This window comes from Ranitomeya variabilis, chromosome 2 (genome assembly GCF_051348905.1).
Source record: "Ranitomeya variabilis isolate aRanVar5 chromosome 2, aRanVar5.hap1, whole genome shotgun sequence".
NCBI classification, from domain to species: Eukaryota; Metazoa; Chordata; class Amphibia; order Anura; family Dendrobatidae; genus Ranitomeya; species Ranitomeya variabilis.
Window position 1 is genome coordinate 479,470,816 of NC_135233.1, and position 17,834 is coordinate 479,488,649.

General features: G+C 45.2%; 1 protein-coding gene across 2 annotated transcripts in view; it reads left to right on the top strand.

Moving 5' to 3' along the window:
- AP2A2 (adaptor related protein complex 2 subunit alpha 2) overlaps positions 1–17,834 on the top strand; it is an 87,268-nt gene that overhangs the window by 54,992 nt on the left and 14,442 nt on the right. For both annotated transcript variants that reach the window (XM_077287841.1, XM_077287843.1), the window contains exons 8-14: positions 9,107–9,257; positions 9,671–9,839; positions 13,436–13,573; positions 14,217–14,399; positions 15,148–15,245; positions 15,456–15,687; positions 15,795–15,965. In XM_077287841.1, coding sequence (XP_077143956.1) covers positions 9,107–9,257; positions 9,671–9,839; positions 13,436–13,573; positions 14,217–14,399; positions 15,148–15,245; positions 15,456–15,687; positions 15,795–15,965 — 1,142 coding nt within the window. The remainder of the gene's footprint in view (positions 1–9,106; positions 9,258–9,670; positions 9,840–13,435; positions 13,574–14,216; positions 14,400–15,147; positions 15,246–15,455; positions 15,688–15,794; positions 15,966–17,834) is intronic.

Sequence of the window (17,834 nt, forward strand, 5' to 3'; positions counted from 1 at the left end):
GACAAGGTGAAGTTTTTACTGGCACCATTCATTTTACCATATAATGTATTGAAAAGCAGAAAAACATAAAGGAAATTTTATTTTTCACCATTTATTCGGATATTCATTTTACTGTATTAATTGTGCTCTTAAAATGACAAGCGATTCTTTAGGTCAGTAAAATTACAGCAGTGCCATACTTGCATTTTTTTTTTTCTTTTGGTGATTAAAAAAAAATCATATTTTTTTTCTAAATGTTTTCATACTTATTGACTTTTTTTTTACAGATTACATCATTTTCTATTTTGATAGATTGGACTATTGTGGATATGTTGATATCAAACATTTCCTTTTTTTTTAACTTTTATTTATTTTTATGTTATATATTAATCTCCCTAGGGGCTTTTAACCTGCTTCTAACAACTTTTTTTTTGCACCCATGCAATTGTGCAGCATAAAGAAGGCTATGCTGGCCATCAAAATCCACTGCCTAACTGGATATAGCCAATTAGATGTTGCCGTCACTGATTGACAGTGGAATTCGGTGGTCACACAGAAGTAATCAGAGATGGCTCCAGTCGCTGCTGTTAGAGGCAGGTGCTGGCTGTATAATACGGTCGGTGCTGCTGTGTATGATGCAGGCTCAGCTCCTGAGCCTGCTCCATGCATAGGTGCCTGACTTGCAGTTTACCTATCAGGAAGGGATGAAACCTACCTGATGTAGGAAATGTTATTGGCTAGGTCTTGTGACAGTGACACCTGTCATGGGACGGGATATATTAGGCAGCAAGTGACAGTCTGTTCTTGAATTTAATGTGTCAGGAGCTGGAGAATTGGGCAAAAGCGACTTTGAGGGTTAAATTGTGATGCCTAGCTGACTGGGCTAGAGCTGCTGCAGGCATGTGTTCAGGCATGCAGTGGTTAGCACATACCCAATGCACTCCAATAGCTGTGCAATAATAAGAGGGGCAAGAACACCTGAGACTTGTTGAAGCAAAATCTAGCCGATTTGATAAAGGTCACAGGGTTTTTCCACTGCTCAGACAACCCCTTCCTAAATACTAAATTCCCCAGTGTCTAATAAAATAACTGATGCTCCCCTCCACACGGGCGCTGTTCCAGTGATGTTGGGGCCAGGGCTCTCGTGACGTTACGCCACATGAGCACTGCAGCCAATCGGCGTTATCTAATGGGCTGGTTCACTCGCACTTCCTGTGAAGCCCATTAGCAATCGCTGATTGTCTGCAGTGCTCATTAACCTTTGCAAGAGGGCCCTGGGAGACCCTGGAATGCCATCAGTGCAACGGGTACACTACCGTTAAATTTTGGGTCACTTAGAAATTTCCTTATTTTTGAAAGAAAAGGACAGTTTTTTTTCCAATGAAGCCACCATTAAATGATTCAGAAATACTCTATACATTGTTAATGTGGTAAATGTCTATTCTAGCTGCAAACGTCTGGATTGTAATGCAATATCTTCATAGATGACAACATCACTCCAGTGTTCTTATGGTACTTTGTGTTTGCTAACTGTGTAAGAAGGCCAATGGATAGTTAGCATACCCTTAAAAAACCCTTGGGCAAGTATGTTAGCACAGCTGAAAACAGTTTGGCTGACTAGAGAACCCATAAACCTGACCTTCCTTTGAGCTAGTTGAGAATCTGGAGCATTACATTTGTTGGTTCCATTAAACTCTCAAAATGGCCAGAAAGAAGAACTTTCATGTGAAACTCGACAGTCTATTCTTGTTCTTAGAAATGAAGGCTATTCCATGCGAGAAATTGCCAAGAAACTGAAGATTTCCTACAACGGTGTGTACTTATCTTATCAGAGGAAAGCACAAACGGGCTCTAACCAGAGTAGAAAGAGAAGTGGGAGGCCCCGCTGCACAACTGAGCAGCAAGACAAGCACTTTAGAGTCTGTAGTTTGAGAAATCGACGCCTCACAGGTCCTCAACTGGTAGCTTCATTAAATAGTACACGCAAAACACCAGTGTCAACATCTACGGTGAAGATGCGACTCCGGGATGCTGGCCTTCAGGGCAGATTGGCAAAGAAAAAGTCATATCTGAGACTGGCTAATAAAAGGAAAAGATTTATATGGGCAAAAGAACACAGACATTGGACAGAGGAAGATTGGAAAAAAGTGTTGTGGACAGAGGAATCCAAGTTTGAGGTGTTTGGATCACACAGAAGAACATTTGTGAGACGCAGAACTGAAAATATGCTGGAAGAGTGCCTGACGCCATCTGTCAAGCATGATGGAGGTAATGTGGTGGTCTGGGGTTGCTTTGGTGCTGGTAAAGTGGGAGATTTGTACAAGGTAAAAGGGATTTTGAATAAGGAAGGCTCTCACTCCATTTTACAACGCCATGCCATACCCTGTGGACAGCGCTTGATTGGAGCCAATTTCATCCTACTACAAGACAATGACCCAAAGCACACCTCCAAATTATGCAAGAACTATTTAGGGAAGAAGTAGGCAGCTGGTATTCTATCTATAATGGAGTGGCCAGCACAGTCACCAGATCTCAACCCCATTGAGCTGTTGGAGCAGGTGGACCTTATGGTACGCAAAAAGTGCCCATCAAGCCAAACTTGTGGGAGGGGCTTCTGGAAGCATGGGGTGAAATTTCTCCAGATTACCTCAGCAAATTAACTGCTAGAATGCCAAAGGTCTGCAATGCTGGAATTGCTGCAAAGGGAGCATTCTTTGACAAAAGCAAAGTTTGAAGGAGAAAATTATTTCAAATCTTTATTTCGAACTTTGTCAATGTCTGGACTAGATTTTCAATTCATTTGGCAGCCCATGTGATTAATAAAAGTGAGTTTTCATGGAAAACACAAAATAGTCTGGGTGACCCTAAACTTTTGATCGGTAGTGTATATGTTTTTTTTGTTTTTTTTTAGTTATGTATATGGGATGTTTGGCTGCACATGGGGAAGGCTATGGGGTCTTATTGTGGACATGGGGAGGCTTTGGGGGTCTTATTGTGGACAAGGGAAGGCTGTGTGGGCCTCGTGTACTGGACATGGGGAGGCTGTGTGGGCCTCATACGATAAATAGAAGAGGCTGTATTCGAGTTCAAACAGTATATTGGGTAATGTCAGCATATTTAAAGGGGTTGTCCACTACTTTCAATTAACCCCCCAATGTATCCCCCCGGGGCCCCTGATGAATTGTGTGATTACCTTCCGTTGCCGTTTTCGCCTGTGAGCGGCGCTATTCCGGCGGCTGAGTCCGGGTCACGTGACCCCCAGGCTGCAGCCGCCGCTTATTTCCGCCGACGTCACGTCAATTTCCAGACTCTGGAAATTGACGTGAAGTCAGCAGCAGGCGTGAGCCAGCCTCACAGCCAGCAGTCACTCATCAAGAGTGACTGGGCTGTGGGCGGGGCTGGTGGCTGCCTGCGGGGCTGTGCTAAGGGCGGGCGGGACTTGCTGGGGGCGGGCGGGACTTGCTGGGGGCGGGGCTAGGCAGGGAATCCACGATGTGATGTGCGGGGCTCTGCGTGCCGGCGCCGGTATGTGCGGGGGGCGCCGGCCCGCACATACCGGCGCCACCCGCACATACCGGTGCCGGCATGCAGAGCCCCGGCCCCGCTGCCTGCGGGGCTGTGCTGGGGGCGGGCGGGGCTGTGCATGTGCTGGGGGCGGGGCTAGGCAGGGAATCCTCGATGTGATGTGCGTGGCTCTGCGTGCCGGCGCCGGTATGTGCTGGGGTCTGCTGCGGGGGTGGTCTTTGGGGTGTGTGTGTGTGTGTATGTGTGTCTCTGTGCAGGCATCGTCCGATGGGACTTGTAGGCTATGCCTGCTACAGTGACAGTGAGTGACACATTAGCCAATGATGGGACAGTAGTAGTCCCATAATCCGGCTAATGTGTTGAATGTGTACAAAAAAAAAAACACATATACAGTACATACACACATACAGAACATGCGCCATGCTACGACATGCGACGACATGCGGCATGCGACGACATGCGGCATGCGACGACATGCGGCATGCGACGACATGCGGCATGCGACGACATGCGGCATGCGACGACATGCGGCATGCGACGACATGCGGCATGCGACGACATGCGGCATGCGACGACATGCGGCATGCGACGACATGCAGCATGCGACGACATGCAGCATGCGACGACATGCAGCATGCGATGACATGCGACAACATGCGCCATGCGACGACATGCGCCATGCGACGACATGCAGCATGCGACAGCATGCGCCATGCAACATGTGACATCATGCGACATGCCACATACAGTACATACATACATACAACATACATATAGACATACCGTACATGTAACATAGAGTACATACTCACCATCACTTGTCACTTTGATCCCCGAAGCCATTGTCATCTGTAAAAAATATTAAAATAATAAACAAACAATATACTCCCTGATCCGCAGAAATCCAATTAAAACGAGTGTCCCTCGACGATCTCCCGTGGAGCGCAGGAGCATCTGCTGATGCGACCACTCTCCAGGGGCTCCAGGAACACAATGAGGGGAGGAAGGTATCCTTCCACAATGTATTCCCCACAATGTATTCCTACGCCCCTGTGAGAAAATAGTCCCTAGTCTCACTTTATGGCATGTTGTATGAGAAAGTTCCCACGCAGCTTTTTGCCATAAAGTGAGACCAGTGAACTTTAGTAACCTCAGTGATACACTGCAGGAGCCATTGCCTCCTGTCAGTGTGTCACTGAGGGTCCTATAGAGCAGTGACATCACCCGATGTCACTGATCTATAGGGGAGGTCGTCGTGGGACACTCGTTATTAATTGGACTACGGCGGACAGGTAGTATGCGGTTTATTATTTTACGTTTTTTGCAGGCGCTGGAGTATGGTTAAATGAAGAATATTAAAATACTTTTTCCTAATGTTTGCGTGTTTTATTAACCCTTTATTAGTATTGGATTAATAACGGATAGGCGTCTTATTGACGCCTCTCCGTTATTAACCCGGCTTAATGTCACCTTACAATAGCAAGGTGACATTAACCCCTTATTACCCCATATCCCACCGCTACACGGGAGTGGGAAGAGAGGGGCTAAGTGCCGGAATTGGCGCATCTTACAGATGCGCCATTTCTGGGGCGGCTGCGGACTGGTATTTGTAGCCGGGGGGGGGGGGACCAATATCCATGGCCCCTCTCTAGGCTATGAATATCAGCCCGCAGCTGTCTGCGTAGCCTTTCTGGCTATAAAATATAGGGGGACCCCACGTTATTTTTTTGGGGGGTCCCCCTATTTTAATAGCCAGTAAAGGCTACGCAGACAGCTGCGGGCTGATATTCATAGCAGGCTACAAATATTGGCCGTCGGCTTTCCCCCTCTGGCGCAGAAAATTGCGCGGGAGCCCACGCCGTTTTTTTCCTTTTTTTCCGTTTTTTAATTAAATTAAACGCTCATTAAGGCCTGTTTCACACTTGCGTCGGTACGGGTCCATCGCTATGCGTCGGGCCTACATACTGACGCACGTTGTGAAATTTGTGCACGTCGTGGGCAGCGGATGCAGTTTTTCAACGCATCCGCTGCCCATTCTGAAGTCCGGGGAGGAGGGGGCGGAGTTTTGGCCGCGCATGCGCGGTAGAAAATTGCAGACGCGAGGGATGTGCCAACGGTCCGCCAAAACACGACGTATCCGTTGCACGACGGACGCGACGTGTGGCCATCCATCGCGATCCCTCACTAATACAAGTCTATGGGTAAAAAACGCATCCTGCGAGCACATGTGCAGGATCCGTTTTTTTCCCAAAAAGACGGATTGCTAAAAACGCAAGTGTGAAAGTAGCCTTAGGCTGCTTTCACACTAGCATCGGTAAGGGGCCGTCGCGCTGCGTCGCTAATAAGTCTATGGAGAAAAAACGCATCCTGCAGACAACTTTGCAGGACGCGTTTTTTCTCCACAACGACGCATTGCGATGTGCAGTGCACGACGCTAGTGTGAAAGAGGCCTTAGAAACATCGGCCTTTCTATTATATATCTATGGATATATCTATCTATAGATATATTTATAGATAGATATATCTGTAGATACATAGATGTATCTATCCATATATTTGGCTGCTTTCACACATCAGGTTTTTGCCGTGAGGCACAATCCGGCGAGTGTTGAAAAAAACGGATCCATTTTTTTCCACCGGATCCGTTGTATTAGCGCCGGATTGCGCCTGATGGCCACACGTTTCATCCGTTTTTTAGCGGATCCGTCAAAAAAGAGGTTTCCACCGGATGGAAAACACATACAGAGGAACGTTTTTTTCTGTCCGGTGAAAAAACGCACAGCGACGGATCCGGCAAAAAAAGTATGAAACTGAGCTGTGAAATGATGAATCCGGCCTTGGAATCCGTTTTTTCATGCATGTTTCCATTCAAATCATGCACATTTTCCGTTTATTTACTTATTTCCAAAAACGGCAATAAAACCGCACATAAACCGCACCAAAAAAAGCATCAAAACTGCATCAAAACTGCACCAAAAACTGCATCAAAACCTGGTGCGGTTTTGATGCAGTTCTTGGTGCGGTTTTGATGCAGTTCTTGGTGCGGTTTTGATGCAGTTCTTGGTGCGGTTTTGATGCAGTTCTTGGTGCGGTTTTGATGCAGTTCTTGGTGCGGTTTTGATGCAGTTCTTGGTGCGGTTTTGATGCAGTTCTTGGTGCGGTTTTTGCGCGGTTTTGATGCAGTTTTTGGTGCAGTGTTGATGCAATTATGGTGCGGTTTTGATGCGTTTTTTTCAGTTTTGATGCGTTTTTTATGCAGTTTTTTGCACGGTTTTGATGCATTTTTTTATTCGCTTTTGTTTTGTTGCGGTTTTTGCGCGGTTTTTAGGCGTTTTGGTGCGTTTTTGAAAGGTAAATAAAGATGTATTATTGAACAAAAAAAAAAAAAAATTTGATATTATTGTCCAACCTCCTCTTTTACATTTGTCCAACCCACACTCCATTAAACACACAGACAGATAGATGATAGATGAAATGGATAGACAGATCTACATATAGATAGATCTATAGATGCATACATCTATCTATTCATATATCTATCTGTAGATGTGTCTGGATAGATATATCTATTGATAGATGTATGGATAGCGTAGGGTGTGTGTCCACTGTCCGGATTACATCCGAATAAGCTGCAGATTGGATGCTGCGCACTTGTAGTCCCATCGGATGATGCCTGCACACACACCCCAAAAGACCCCCCGCACACACACGAACAGCCCACAGACCCCGCACACACCTGAACAGTCCCGCACACATCCGAACAGCCCGCAGACCCCGCCCGCCCACACATAGACGCACACCGTCACCGCCCACACACTTCCATCCTCCCGAGCTGCTGCGTTTCTCGGACCCACATCCGCAGCAAAACTGCAGATCTTTTTTACACCTGCCGTTTTGCTGTGGATGTGCCCAAGTCAATGAAAGTCTAAAGGTGCAGAAACGCTGCAGTTCCGCACAAAAGAAGTGACATGCTGCGAGAAAAAAAAGCTGTGTTTCGGTGCGGCTTTTTCCGCAGCATGTGCACAACAAGTCTGCGGCTCCCATAGACTTACATTGGTTGTGCACTACACTGCGGATTTGATGCAATTCAGTGCGGCAAAAAACCCTGCGGATCTGCAATCAAATCCACAATGTGTGCACAGCCTTAGCATTTAGTGAACCTAGCAAAAAAGCCAAGCAAAAAACAAGTGTGGGATTGCACTTTTTTGCCATTTCATTGCACTTTGAATTTTTTTCACATTTTCTGCTACACGACATGGTAAAACCAATGGTGTCGTTCAAAAGTAGAACTTGTCCCGCAAAAGATAAGCCCCCACATGGCCATATTGAAGGAAAAATTATGGCTCTGGAAAGGAGGGGAGCGAGAAACATGGATATGGACATATCTATGGAAATAGACATATATATAGATATATCTGTATCTATCTATCTGTCTATCTATCTATCTGTGTAATGGAGTGTGGGTTGGACAAATGTAAAAGAGGAGGCTTGACAGAAAAGACATCACAAATCTTTTTGAAGAGAGAGGAGGGAGGGGTTGGGGTGTGTTTTGGAGGGGGTGTGCTAGGTGCAGAGTTACAGGCGAGTGCAATGCATCATGGAACTTGTAGTATTAGAGCACAATAACTCAGGAGAAAGGAAGTTGTCGATTAACCCCATGAGAGCTGAATCCAGCACTAAAGATGTGCTGCTACAGCATGATAAAAGGTAATATTGCTAAAATAAACACAGTAGATGTTTTCAGTGGCACATAATAGCAAGATTTATGAAAAAAAAAAAAAGGTTATAGTAGTGGACAACTTCTTTAATTCTGCTCAATATTGAGTGATAATTAATATTAATTATATGCTATTAAAATTGTATAGAATTCATGTCAGCCTATTGGTTCGACCCTCCACAACAGTCACGTTCTCTCATGTGGGCCCTTGGGAAAATGAATTGCCCACCCCTGCTTTAGATCACTCAAGCTTGAGGCGGTCCATACGTGCACTCAAACTTGTTTGCATTTCTCCTCTGGATGCCCCTGAAGCTAGGGTTGGTACTTGCATGCCCGACTCTCTGTACCCTCAGAGAAAAGATGCTTTTATTTAAAGAATAATAAAAAAATTAAATAATAAGTTTAGTTATTCTTTTACTCTATCCAGAATGGAAAAGTTTAAAACTGTGAATTTGTCTTTTCTTTAAAAAAAAAAAAAAAAAAAAAAGCATGTAGGGGATTTTGAAACCCTCGCTTTTATTCCACATGAGTACCTGCTGATGCCCGTGCAGATGAATACTGGGCAAAAGCAGGGGTTTGGAGGCTGCTTTTTAATTCCTGGAAAAAAAAAAAGACAAATCCTCTTTATAAAATGACTTGCAAAGTTTCAGAACTTTTCCATGCTGGATAAAATAATTTAAATGAAAGTTTAGATGCGCTTTAATTCTAACTGTAATGGCTACAATGCTGCCATTTTACTGCTTTGTGTGTACTTTATAGATGATGTCTCTCCCATTGTCCTAGATTAGAGTAAGCCAAGCGTTGAGGATGAATCCTCCGGGTATGGATGGTGTGCGAATTATGTCACACATTGTTTAGTGCTGCTGACACATAACTCCCTTGCAGAGGACCCCGCAGTCCGAGGACGGCTGACCGAATGCTTGGAGACCATTCTCAATAAGGCCCAGGAACCCCCCAAATCCAAGAAGGTGCAGCACTCCAATGCCAAGAATGCCGTGTTGTTTGAGGCGATCAGCCTCATCATTTACCATGACAGGTAAGGGCAGCTTTTAGGACAGCTTCCTATTTTCACATCACTTATAGCGGCTGTTCAGAAATGGCGCTTTCTCTTGGCGCATCACATGGCATGTCTTATATACTTTTCCCTGCAGTTATCACTTACTGTATTAGGTTTTGACACTATATTTGATGTGAGGGCTTTATAAAAAAGCACAGACGCCACTCACCACATTAATCCAGTATAATGGATGATGTCCTGCAGCAACATTTGGTGAGTGGAAGGTTGACCAAAACCACTTTACTCCATAGCAATCAACCTCCTGTAATAGCTTGTAAATGCCACCTGCATTCAGGTCTTTCCAATTCTGCAGCTCCGAAGGGAGATTTCAACACTACAGACTGCCAGGCCATTACACATAGCCCATGTGTTTCTTCTGTCCTGCTCTCCAGTGAACCCAATCTGCTGGTCCGGGCATGCAACCAGCTGGGCCAGTTCCTGCAGCATCGGGAGACCAACCTGCGCTACCTAGCATTGGAGAGCATGTGCACCCTGGCTAGTTCAGAGTTCTCGCACGAAGCTGTAAAGACCCATATTGAAACTGTAATCAATGCACTAAAGGTGAGAACGAGCCGTAATTTATTTATTGTCTAGCTGTTCGAGGATCAGGAGAATTTGCTTTTCAGGCTTCATGGTACTCGATGGCCGCCTGCACCAGTGGCACAAGGGGATAATGTACCATTGACTCAATCTCCTAAAGCGGCACTGGGAAAATCTGGCCAGGTACGCCGCCGGACTAGCTTATTTTCCAACTATGGTCCCCAGCCGGCAGTTGTGCATCCAGAATCTGATTCATGCTGCCTGTGGTTTTGGCAGCATGAATCGGGCGACATGTTTCCTTTAAAAAAAAAAATAAAAAAATAGGAGCTGGTTTGTTGGTGTAGAATAGAATATGTGCCAAAATCCCCTGGAAAAAGAGTCTGCTCTCACCATGTCTAAGTATAGTACAAACATTTGGACACACCTTCTTATTTAAAGATTTTTCTGTATTTTCATGACTATGAAAATTGTACATTCACACTGAAGGCATAAAAACTATGAATTAACACGTGGAATTATATACTTAACAAAAAAGTGTGAAACAACTAAAATTATGTCATATATTCTAGGTTCTTCAAAGTATCCACCTTTTGCTTTGATGACTGCTTTGCACACTCTTGGCATTCTCTTGATGAGCTTCAAGAGGTAGTCACCGGGAATGGTTTTCACTTCACAGGTGTGCCCTGTCAGGTTTAATAAGTGGGATTTCTTGCCTTATAAAGGGTTGGGACCATCAGTTGTGTTGTGCAGAAGTCTGGTGGATACACAGCTGATAGTCCTACTGAATAGACTGTTAGCTGCTTTCTTGCCATAATACAAATTCTAAGTAAAGAAAAACAAGTGGCCATCATTACTTTAAGAAATGAAGGTCATTCAGTCCGAAAAAATTGGGAAAACTTTGAAAGTGTCCCCAAGTGCAGTGGCAAAAACCATCATGCGCTACAAAGAAACTGGCTCACATGAGGACCGCACCAGGAAAGGAAGACCAAGAGTCACCTCTGCTTCTGAGGATAAGTTTATCTGAGTCTCCAACCTCAGAAATCGCAGGTTAACAGCAGCTCAAATTAGAGACAAGGTCAATGCCACACAGATTTCTAGCAGCAGACACATCTCTACAACAACTGTTAAGAGGAGACTTTGGGCAGCAGGCCTTCATGGTAAAATAGCTGTTAGGAAACCACTGCTAAGGACAGGCAACAAGCAGAAGAGACTTGTTTGGGCTAAAGAACACAAGGAATGGACATTAGACCAGTGGAAATCTGTGCTTTGGTCTGATGAGTCCAAATTTGAGATCTTTGGTTCCAACCACCGAGCCTTTGTGCGACGCAGAAAAGGTGAACGGATGGACTCTACATGCCTGGTTCCCACCGTGAAGCATGAAGGAGGAGGTGTGATGGTGTGGGGGTGCTTTGCTGGTGACACTGTTGGGGATTTATTCAAAATTGAAGGCATACTGAAACAGCATGGCTACCACAGCATCTTGCAGCGGCATGCTATTCCATCTGGTTTGCGTTTAGTTGGACCATCATTTATTTTTCAACAGGACAATGACCCCAAACACACCTCCAGGCTGTGTAAGGGCTATTTGACCAAGAAGGAGAGTGATGGGGTGCTACGCCAGATGACCTGGCCTCCACAGTCACCAGACCTGAACCCAATCGAGATGGTTTGGGGTGAGCTGGACCGCAGAGTGAAGGCAAAAGGGCCAACAAGTCCTAAGCACCTCTGGGAACTCCTTCAAGATTGTTGGAAGACCATTCCCGGTGACTACCTCTTGAAGCTCATCAAGAGAATGCCAAGAGTGTGCAAAGCAGTCATCAAAGCAGAAGGTGGCTACTTTGAAGAACCTAGAATATGACATATTTTCAGTTGTTTCACACTTTTTTGTTAAGTATATAATTCCACTTGTGATAATTCATAGTTTTGATGCCTTCAGTGTGAATGTACAATTTTCATAGTCCTAAAAATACAGAAAAATCTTGAAATGAGAAGGTGTCCAAACTTTTGGTCTGTACTGTACATGCTGCTTTTTCTTGGCAATGTATGAAGGAATTGATAATTGAGTGTTACTATAATTTGAAAAATTAATATTTTAGTCATTAAGTGGGAACGGTATTTCGACTGTCAATCGATAGTTCAGGGCAGCATCAGAAACTTTGTAATGTATCTCCGCACACATTTGCTTCGTTCTCCTGTCCTTCCTCTACTCATGTGCCTTAAAAGGGACCCCCAAAATCGAAGGTGAGCTAAGCCCACCGGCATCAGGGGCTTATCTACAGCATTCTGTAATGCTGTAGATAAGCCCCCGATGTAACCTGAAAGATGAGAAAAAGAGGTTAGATTATACTCACCCTGGGGCGGTCCGGTCCAGCGCCTCCCATCTTCTTACGATGACGTCCTCTTCTTGTCTTCACGCTGCGGCTCCGGCGCAGGCATACTTTGTCTACTCTGTTGAGGGCAGAGTAAAGTACTGCAGTGCGCAAGCGCCGGGCCTCACTGACCTTTCCCGGCGCCTGCACACTGCAGTACTGTGCTCTGCCCTCAACAGGGCAGAGAAAGTACGCCTGCGCCGGAGCCGCAGCGTGAAGACAAGAAGAGGACGTCATCGTAAGAAGATGGGAGGCCCCGGATCGGACCGCACGCCCAGGTAAGTATAAGGCCTCTTTCACACTTCCGTCGTTTAGGGGCCGTCGCAATGCGTCAAAAAGTTGCCCGCAGGATGCGTCTTTTGCACATAGACTTGTATTACCGACGCATCGCGACGTATGGACACACGTTCTATACGTCGTGCACTGGATGCGTCAAAATTTGGCGGACCGTCGTAGCGAAAAAACGTTCAAGGGAACGTTTTTTATTTCGTACGTCGGGTCCTGCAATTCCTACCGCGCTTGCGTGGCCGGAACTCCACCCCCTCCTCCTGGGACTACACAGTGGGCAGCGGATGCGTTGAAACACTGCGTCCGCTGCCCACGGCGCGCAGAATTTTCACAACGTCCGTCGATACATCGCGCCGACGCTTTGTGATGGCCCCGTAACAACGGAAGTGTGAAAAGCCTTATCTAACCTCTTTTTCCCATCTTTCAGGATACATCGGGGGCTTATCTACAGCATTCCAGAATGCTGTAGATAAGCCCCTGATGCTGGTGGGCTTAGCTCACCTTAGATTTTGGGGGTGACAGGTTCCCTTTAAACGTACTATTCACTCTGGAAATATACAGCTCATTTGTCTTCCTCATAACAAGATGACGTTTCTGCACATTGAGATATGAGGTTACACCTCCTGTTATGCTCTATGGAGAGAGGAGTGGGGAGCAGAGTGAGAAAACAGGCAATATGTAGTTTACTTTGCACCAGAGCTGGATTCAGATCTGCACTGTTCAGTACAACTGTACAATTTCTTCTTTGCTTCTGCTGATTCTAACAAAGCGATGAAAAGACAATTATAAAATATTCCTAGTTTATTTATGCAAAAGAGAAATCTATTGAAAATGCAGGATACAAGTCATATAATGGACAGAAAGTGTTAATCATGTTCAGAGTATAAGTAACCCTTTAAGTTTCTGTCGGCCTGTCCAAGGATCTGTCTCTAGAAGACTAATCTGCATTTTACTCTACAGACAGAAAGGGATGTTAGCGTGCGGCAGCGAGCGGTGGATCTCCTGTATGCCATGTGTGACCGGAGCAACGCCCAGCAGATTGTAGCGGAGATGCTGAACTACTTAGAGACAGCCGATTACTCTATTCGTGAGGAGATTGTGAGTGATCTTTTTTCTTTTTTTTTTTTTTTTTTTTTCTTAAAGCGCCCCTGTCACTTGCTTAAAGTGGAGTTAAATACCTTGTAAAAGTTCTTGAGCTTCCCTGATTCTTCCACTTTTTTTTCTGCTTCACGCTGCGTCGATGCATTGTAGAGATATTCACATTTATTGCTTTTGTAGCACCATATGTGAAATCTCTGCTTATAGCACAACTGGCATTTTCTTCAGATTTCTCTGGGTGTGTTCACTTTCACTGCTCCCTCTCAATCACAGCTGGTCAGTGCTTGAAACTGGTAGATCAGCTGTTGAGCTGTGATTGACAATGTCTGGAAGGGAGGGGTGAAGAATGCTCCCATTGAAGACTGTGATGAAACCCCTAGTTGCACTAGAAGCAGAGATTTCACATACTACCCTCCTAAACTTATAAATGCGGATATCTACGCAATGGAGTAACGTAGCACAAAACGGAAAAAAGCTGCAAAATCAGGTGACCTAATGGATTTTTACTAAGTATTTAACTGAAATTTTTTGGTGTGAATGACAGGTCCTTTTTACGTACCGTATATATGGTTTTCTACACAGCAATTTTCTTCTTATTGCTTATTTCAATCTTTGACCAGTAGATTGCCTCTCTGTATTGTAGGTGCTAAAGGTGGCAATTCTAGCGGAGAAGTACGCTGTTGATTACACGTGGTATGTGGACACTATTCTCAACCTCATCCGTATAGCAGGGGACTATGTAAGTGAAGAGGTCTGGTACAGAGTGATCCAGATCGTCATCAACAGAGATGACGTACAGGGTTATGCAGCCAAGACGGTGTTTGAGGTGAGACCTATGAATATGTGTAACTGTGGACTTGTAACTTGTACATTGGACGGTATCATTGGGTAATGCACATTCAGGATTTCTTTTTTTCACTGTTGGCTTTTTGTCTGCCTTTTTCTTTTTTTTTTTTTCCTGCTTCTTTCATGATTAATAATTCTTACTTGGGGGTCGTCTTACATTTTTTTGTTTTTCTACCATTGTCTGAGATGTTGTTTTTGGATGCTTCCTCCTGTTGTCAATCTCAACCCGGGAGGATTGTGCATGGTTTCCCGTTTTTGTATAGTAGCTTCTTAGTTTAGTTAATGTTTTCTCTGATGTACCGGGGTGGGCATGCTTAACTGACGCTCTTGGTGAATTGGATGATTATCTACTGGGGGAGATGGGTGATGATAAAGGGCACTTTGCCAGGATCTACTCAAAAGGGCTGTAAATTAGTGAGGTGTCTCCTACTTTCGGGGAGTGCGGTGCTTCTGCCGTCTTATCTGTTTTGTACTGACCCTCTGCTGCATATGCGGTGTGCTAATATCATACCCAATGGATTTACACAAAACTGTCTAGTCCTGTGTTGCACATTGCAGAATCTCCCAAATTTTAACCTCGGCAGGCTGATACTGTAGCATGACGGATGTATAGGAAGTGGGTGAAAGCAATGTTAATAGTAGATCTACCACCTGTGAAGATGCCCGAAAAGAAGCCATCGTTATTCTTCTAGATATATATTTTAAGCTGGTTTTCTTATATTCTTCAGGCTTTGCAAGCTCCCGCCTGCCACGAAAATTTGGTCAAGGTTGGAGGATATATTTTGGGCGAGTTTGGAAACCTTATCGCTGGCGATCCGCGATCTAGGTATGTGGTGCCACTCCACTTACTTGTACCAGTGTTTCTGTAATTCTTCAGAAGACCTTTTCATTGCGATTTATTCTAGATTTCCCATAGATTATCTGTTTACAGTATTACTTGCATGGCTTTTGTGGATGGGCAATGCCAACGGGAGTGTTGAGCTGTACAGAATGCCCTCTGGTTGCAGGCGGTAATTGGTTTCTTTTGTCTCTACAGCCCCCTGATCCAGTTCAATCTGCTGCACTCCAAGTTTCACCTGTGCAGCGTCCCAACCCGAGCCCTGCTCCTCTCCGCCTACATCAAGTTTATCAACCTGTTTCCTGAAATTAAACCCACGATCCAGGACGTTCTGCGAAGCGACAGCCAGCTCCGAAACGCTGACGTGGAGCTTCAACAAAGAGCGGTGGAATATCTACGGCTGAGCTCCATAGCGAGTAACGACATCTTGGTGGGTCACGGGAAGCATTTGGGGATATGAAAATTTGGCTTTTATCTGATTCATTTTTTTTTTTATCAACTTACATTAACCCCCATTTTTTTTTTATGCTATTTAAGGCTACAGTTTTAGAGGAGATGCCTCCGTTCCCTGAGAGAGAGTCATCCATCTTGGCTAAATTGAAGAAAAAGAAGGGTCCGAATACAGTCACTGACCTCGAAGACACTAAAAAGGAGAAGAACAGCTCCGACGTGAATGGGGGCACTGAGCCCGCCCCTGTTAGCACATCGGTATGTCATTGTGTAATTCGTAGTGGATCTTGGTTAGGGTCTATGTTCACTTCTTTTTAAACCATACGCCATGTCTCTAGCCAGAAGTTTAATAGTGATGGTGGGAGAATGAATGGTGATGACCTATCCTGAGAATAGGTCATAAATATCAGATCGGTGGGGGTTCGACACCTGGCACCCCCACCGATTCGCTGTGATTAGCATTGAAAGGAGCAGTACTCTGACGTTCAATGTACAGCGACCACCACTGAGAGCTACTCATCTGGTCAGTGTCCACGTCCGGCCCCTGCTGGAGCTAACGGACAATCGGTGGTGGTGTTGGATGTCGGACACCCAATTGATATGCAAGTAAAAGCATAGTAGTTGCTTTAATAATCACTTTAAGTACAGTTGTGTCCTATCTTACCGTACGTCTAAACCCTACATATCCTGAGATTTATGTTGCAAGGATTTTCTTATGGCTAACAGATGGACCAAAGATGCCTCGACTATTGCATCAGTTTCCAAGAGATTCTCACGTGGGAATAAAAAAAACACTCAGTGATCCCATTCATTATCCCTCAGTCTTCCATGTGCACCCAAAAAAAAAAAGTTAAGGGTAATATTTTCTAAAGGCAGAATTTGGTTAAAGCAGGTGGAATGTGCAGATAGATGATGATGCAGGAACGCAGGCCGGATGTGTGTAAAGTGTGCGTTTGTGCTATTAATCTGTGTACATTTCCTATTTATCGTATGTAACTGAACGGCAGCCTCTTTCATCCATGAGCGTCTCTGAGGAGCATCTGGTATGCACGGTGCGCCCTCGTCCAACCTCCCTCCTGACACCCCTCACGCCCTGCAGCCAATACCCGCATTCTGCAATCAGCCAGCACACAACTGCTGTCTTCCAGGTTCTTTCCATTAGTAGGCATGGATTGGTATACTGAGCACGCCTTTCAGGCTTTATGCCTTACGTTTAGGATGATATATGTAAAGCTATTCGGTTTGGGCTCCTTTTCCCTGCTTTCTAATTGTGTTCTGTGTTTTACTGATGAAACTGACACGTTTTCCAGTGCTAAAATGCTTGTTAGCGGCTTCCTAACCCTGCTTTTCCCCCAGTCACTCTGCCTGTCTTCAACTGCATTGATATCCACACATACGCATTTGGAGTACTGATGCTGGCAGTGATGGGTCAGCTCAGCACCTGTCTCACTAACCCTGGAGATGAGCTGCTATGTGAGATTGTTCTGATAAGTAAAACACTCCGGTGAGGGGACTGGAGCGGACCCATCACTGCCATCATCCGTACTCCTTAAAATAAACCAAAAGAGAGGGTGCTCCATGTGAGGACTATGACCACACATATATGGAGGTGGTATTCCACTCCCCTCTGGTAGCTGTGCATATACAACGCTGATGCTAAACAGTGCGTGATGGCGGTCTTGGAGCGCTGCAGGACCTTCTGCCCACTCCTGGTGTCCTGCTCCGGAGCCATGATGCAGAGAACAATGATGAAAGATCGGCGATGGAGATCCACACGACGCCACGCTCTGAGTCAGGGACCACCACGGTCTGGTAAGAGAAGTCGATTTATTTAACACACAACGCATTTCAGGAACGGTCCGTCCCCTTCATCGGGGTAATTACCTGACGAAGGGGACGGATCGCCACTGAAACATGTTGTGTTGAATAAATCGACTTTTATCAGACGTGGGTGGTTCCAGACTCAGAGCGTGGCGCCCTGTGGATCTCCACCGCCTATCTTTCCTCGTTTTTCACATCATCTGTACTCCAAATGAATATGTTGTAATATCAGTGCAGCTAACGGCTGGCAAATAGACTGGCAGAAAAGCAGGGGTATTGGAAGACGCTCGCATGTAATTTTTGTAC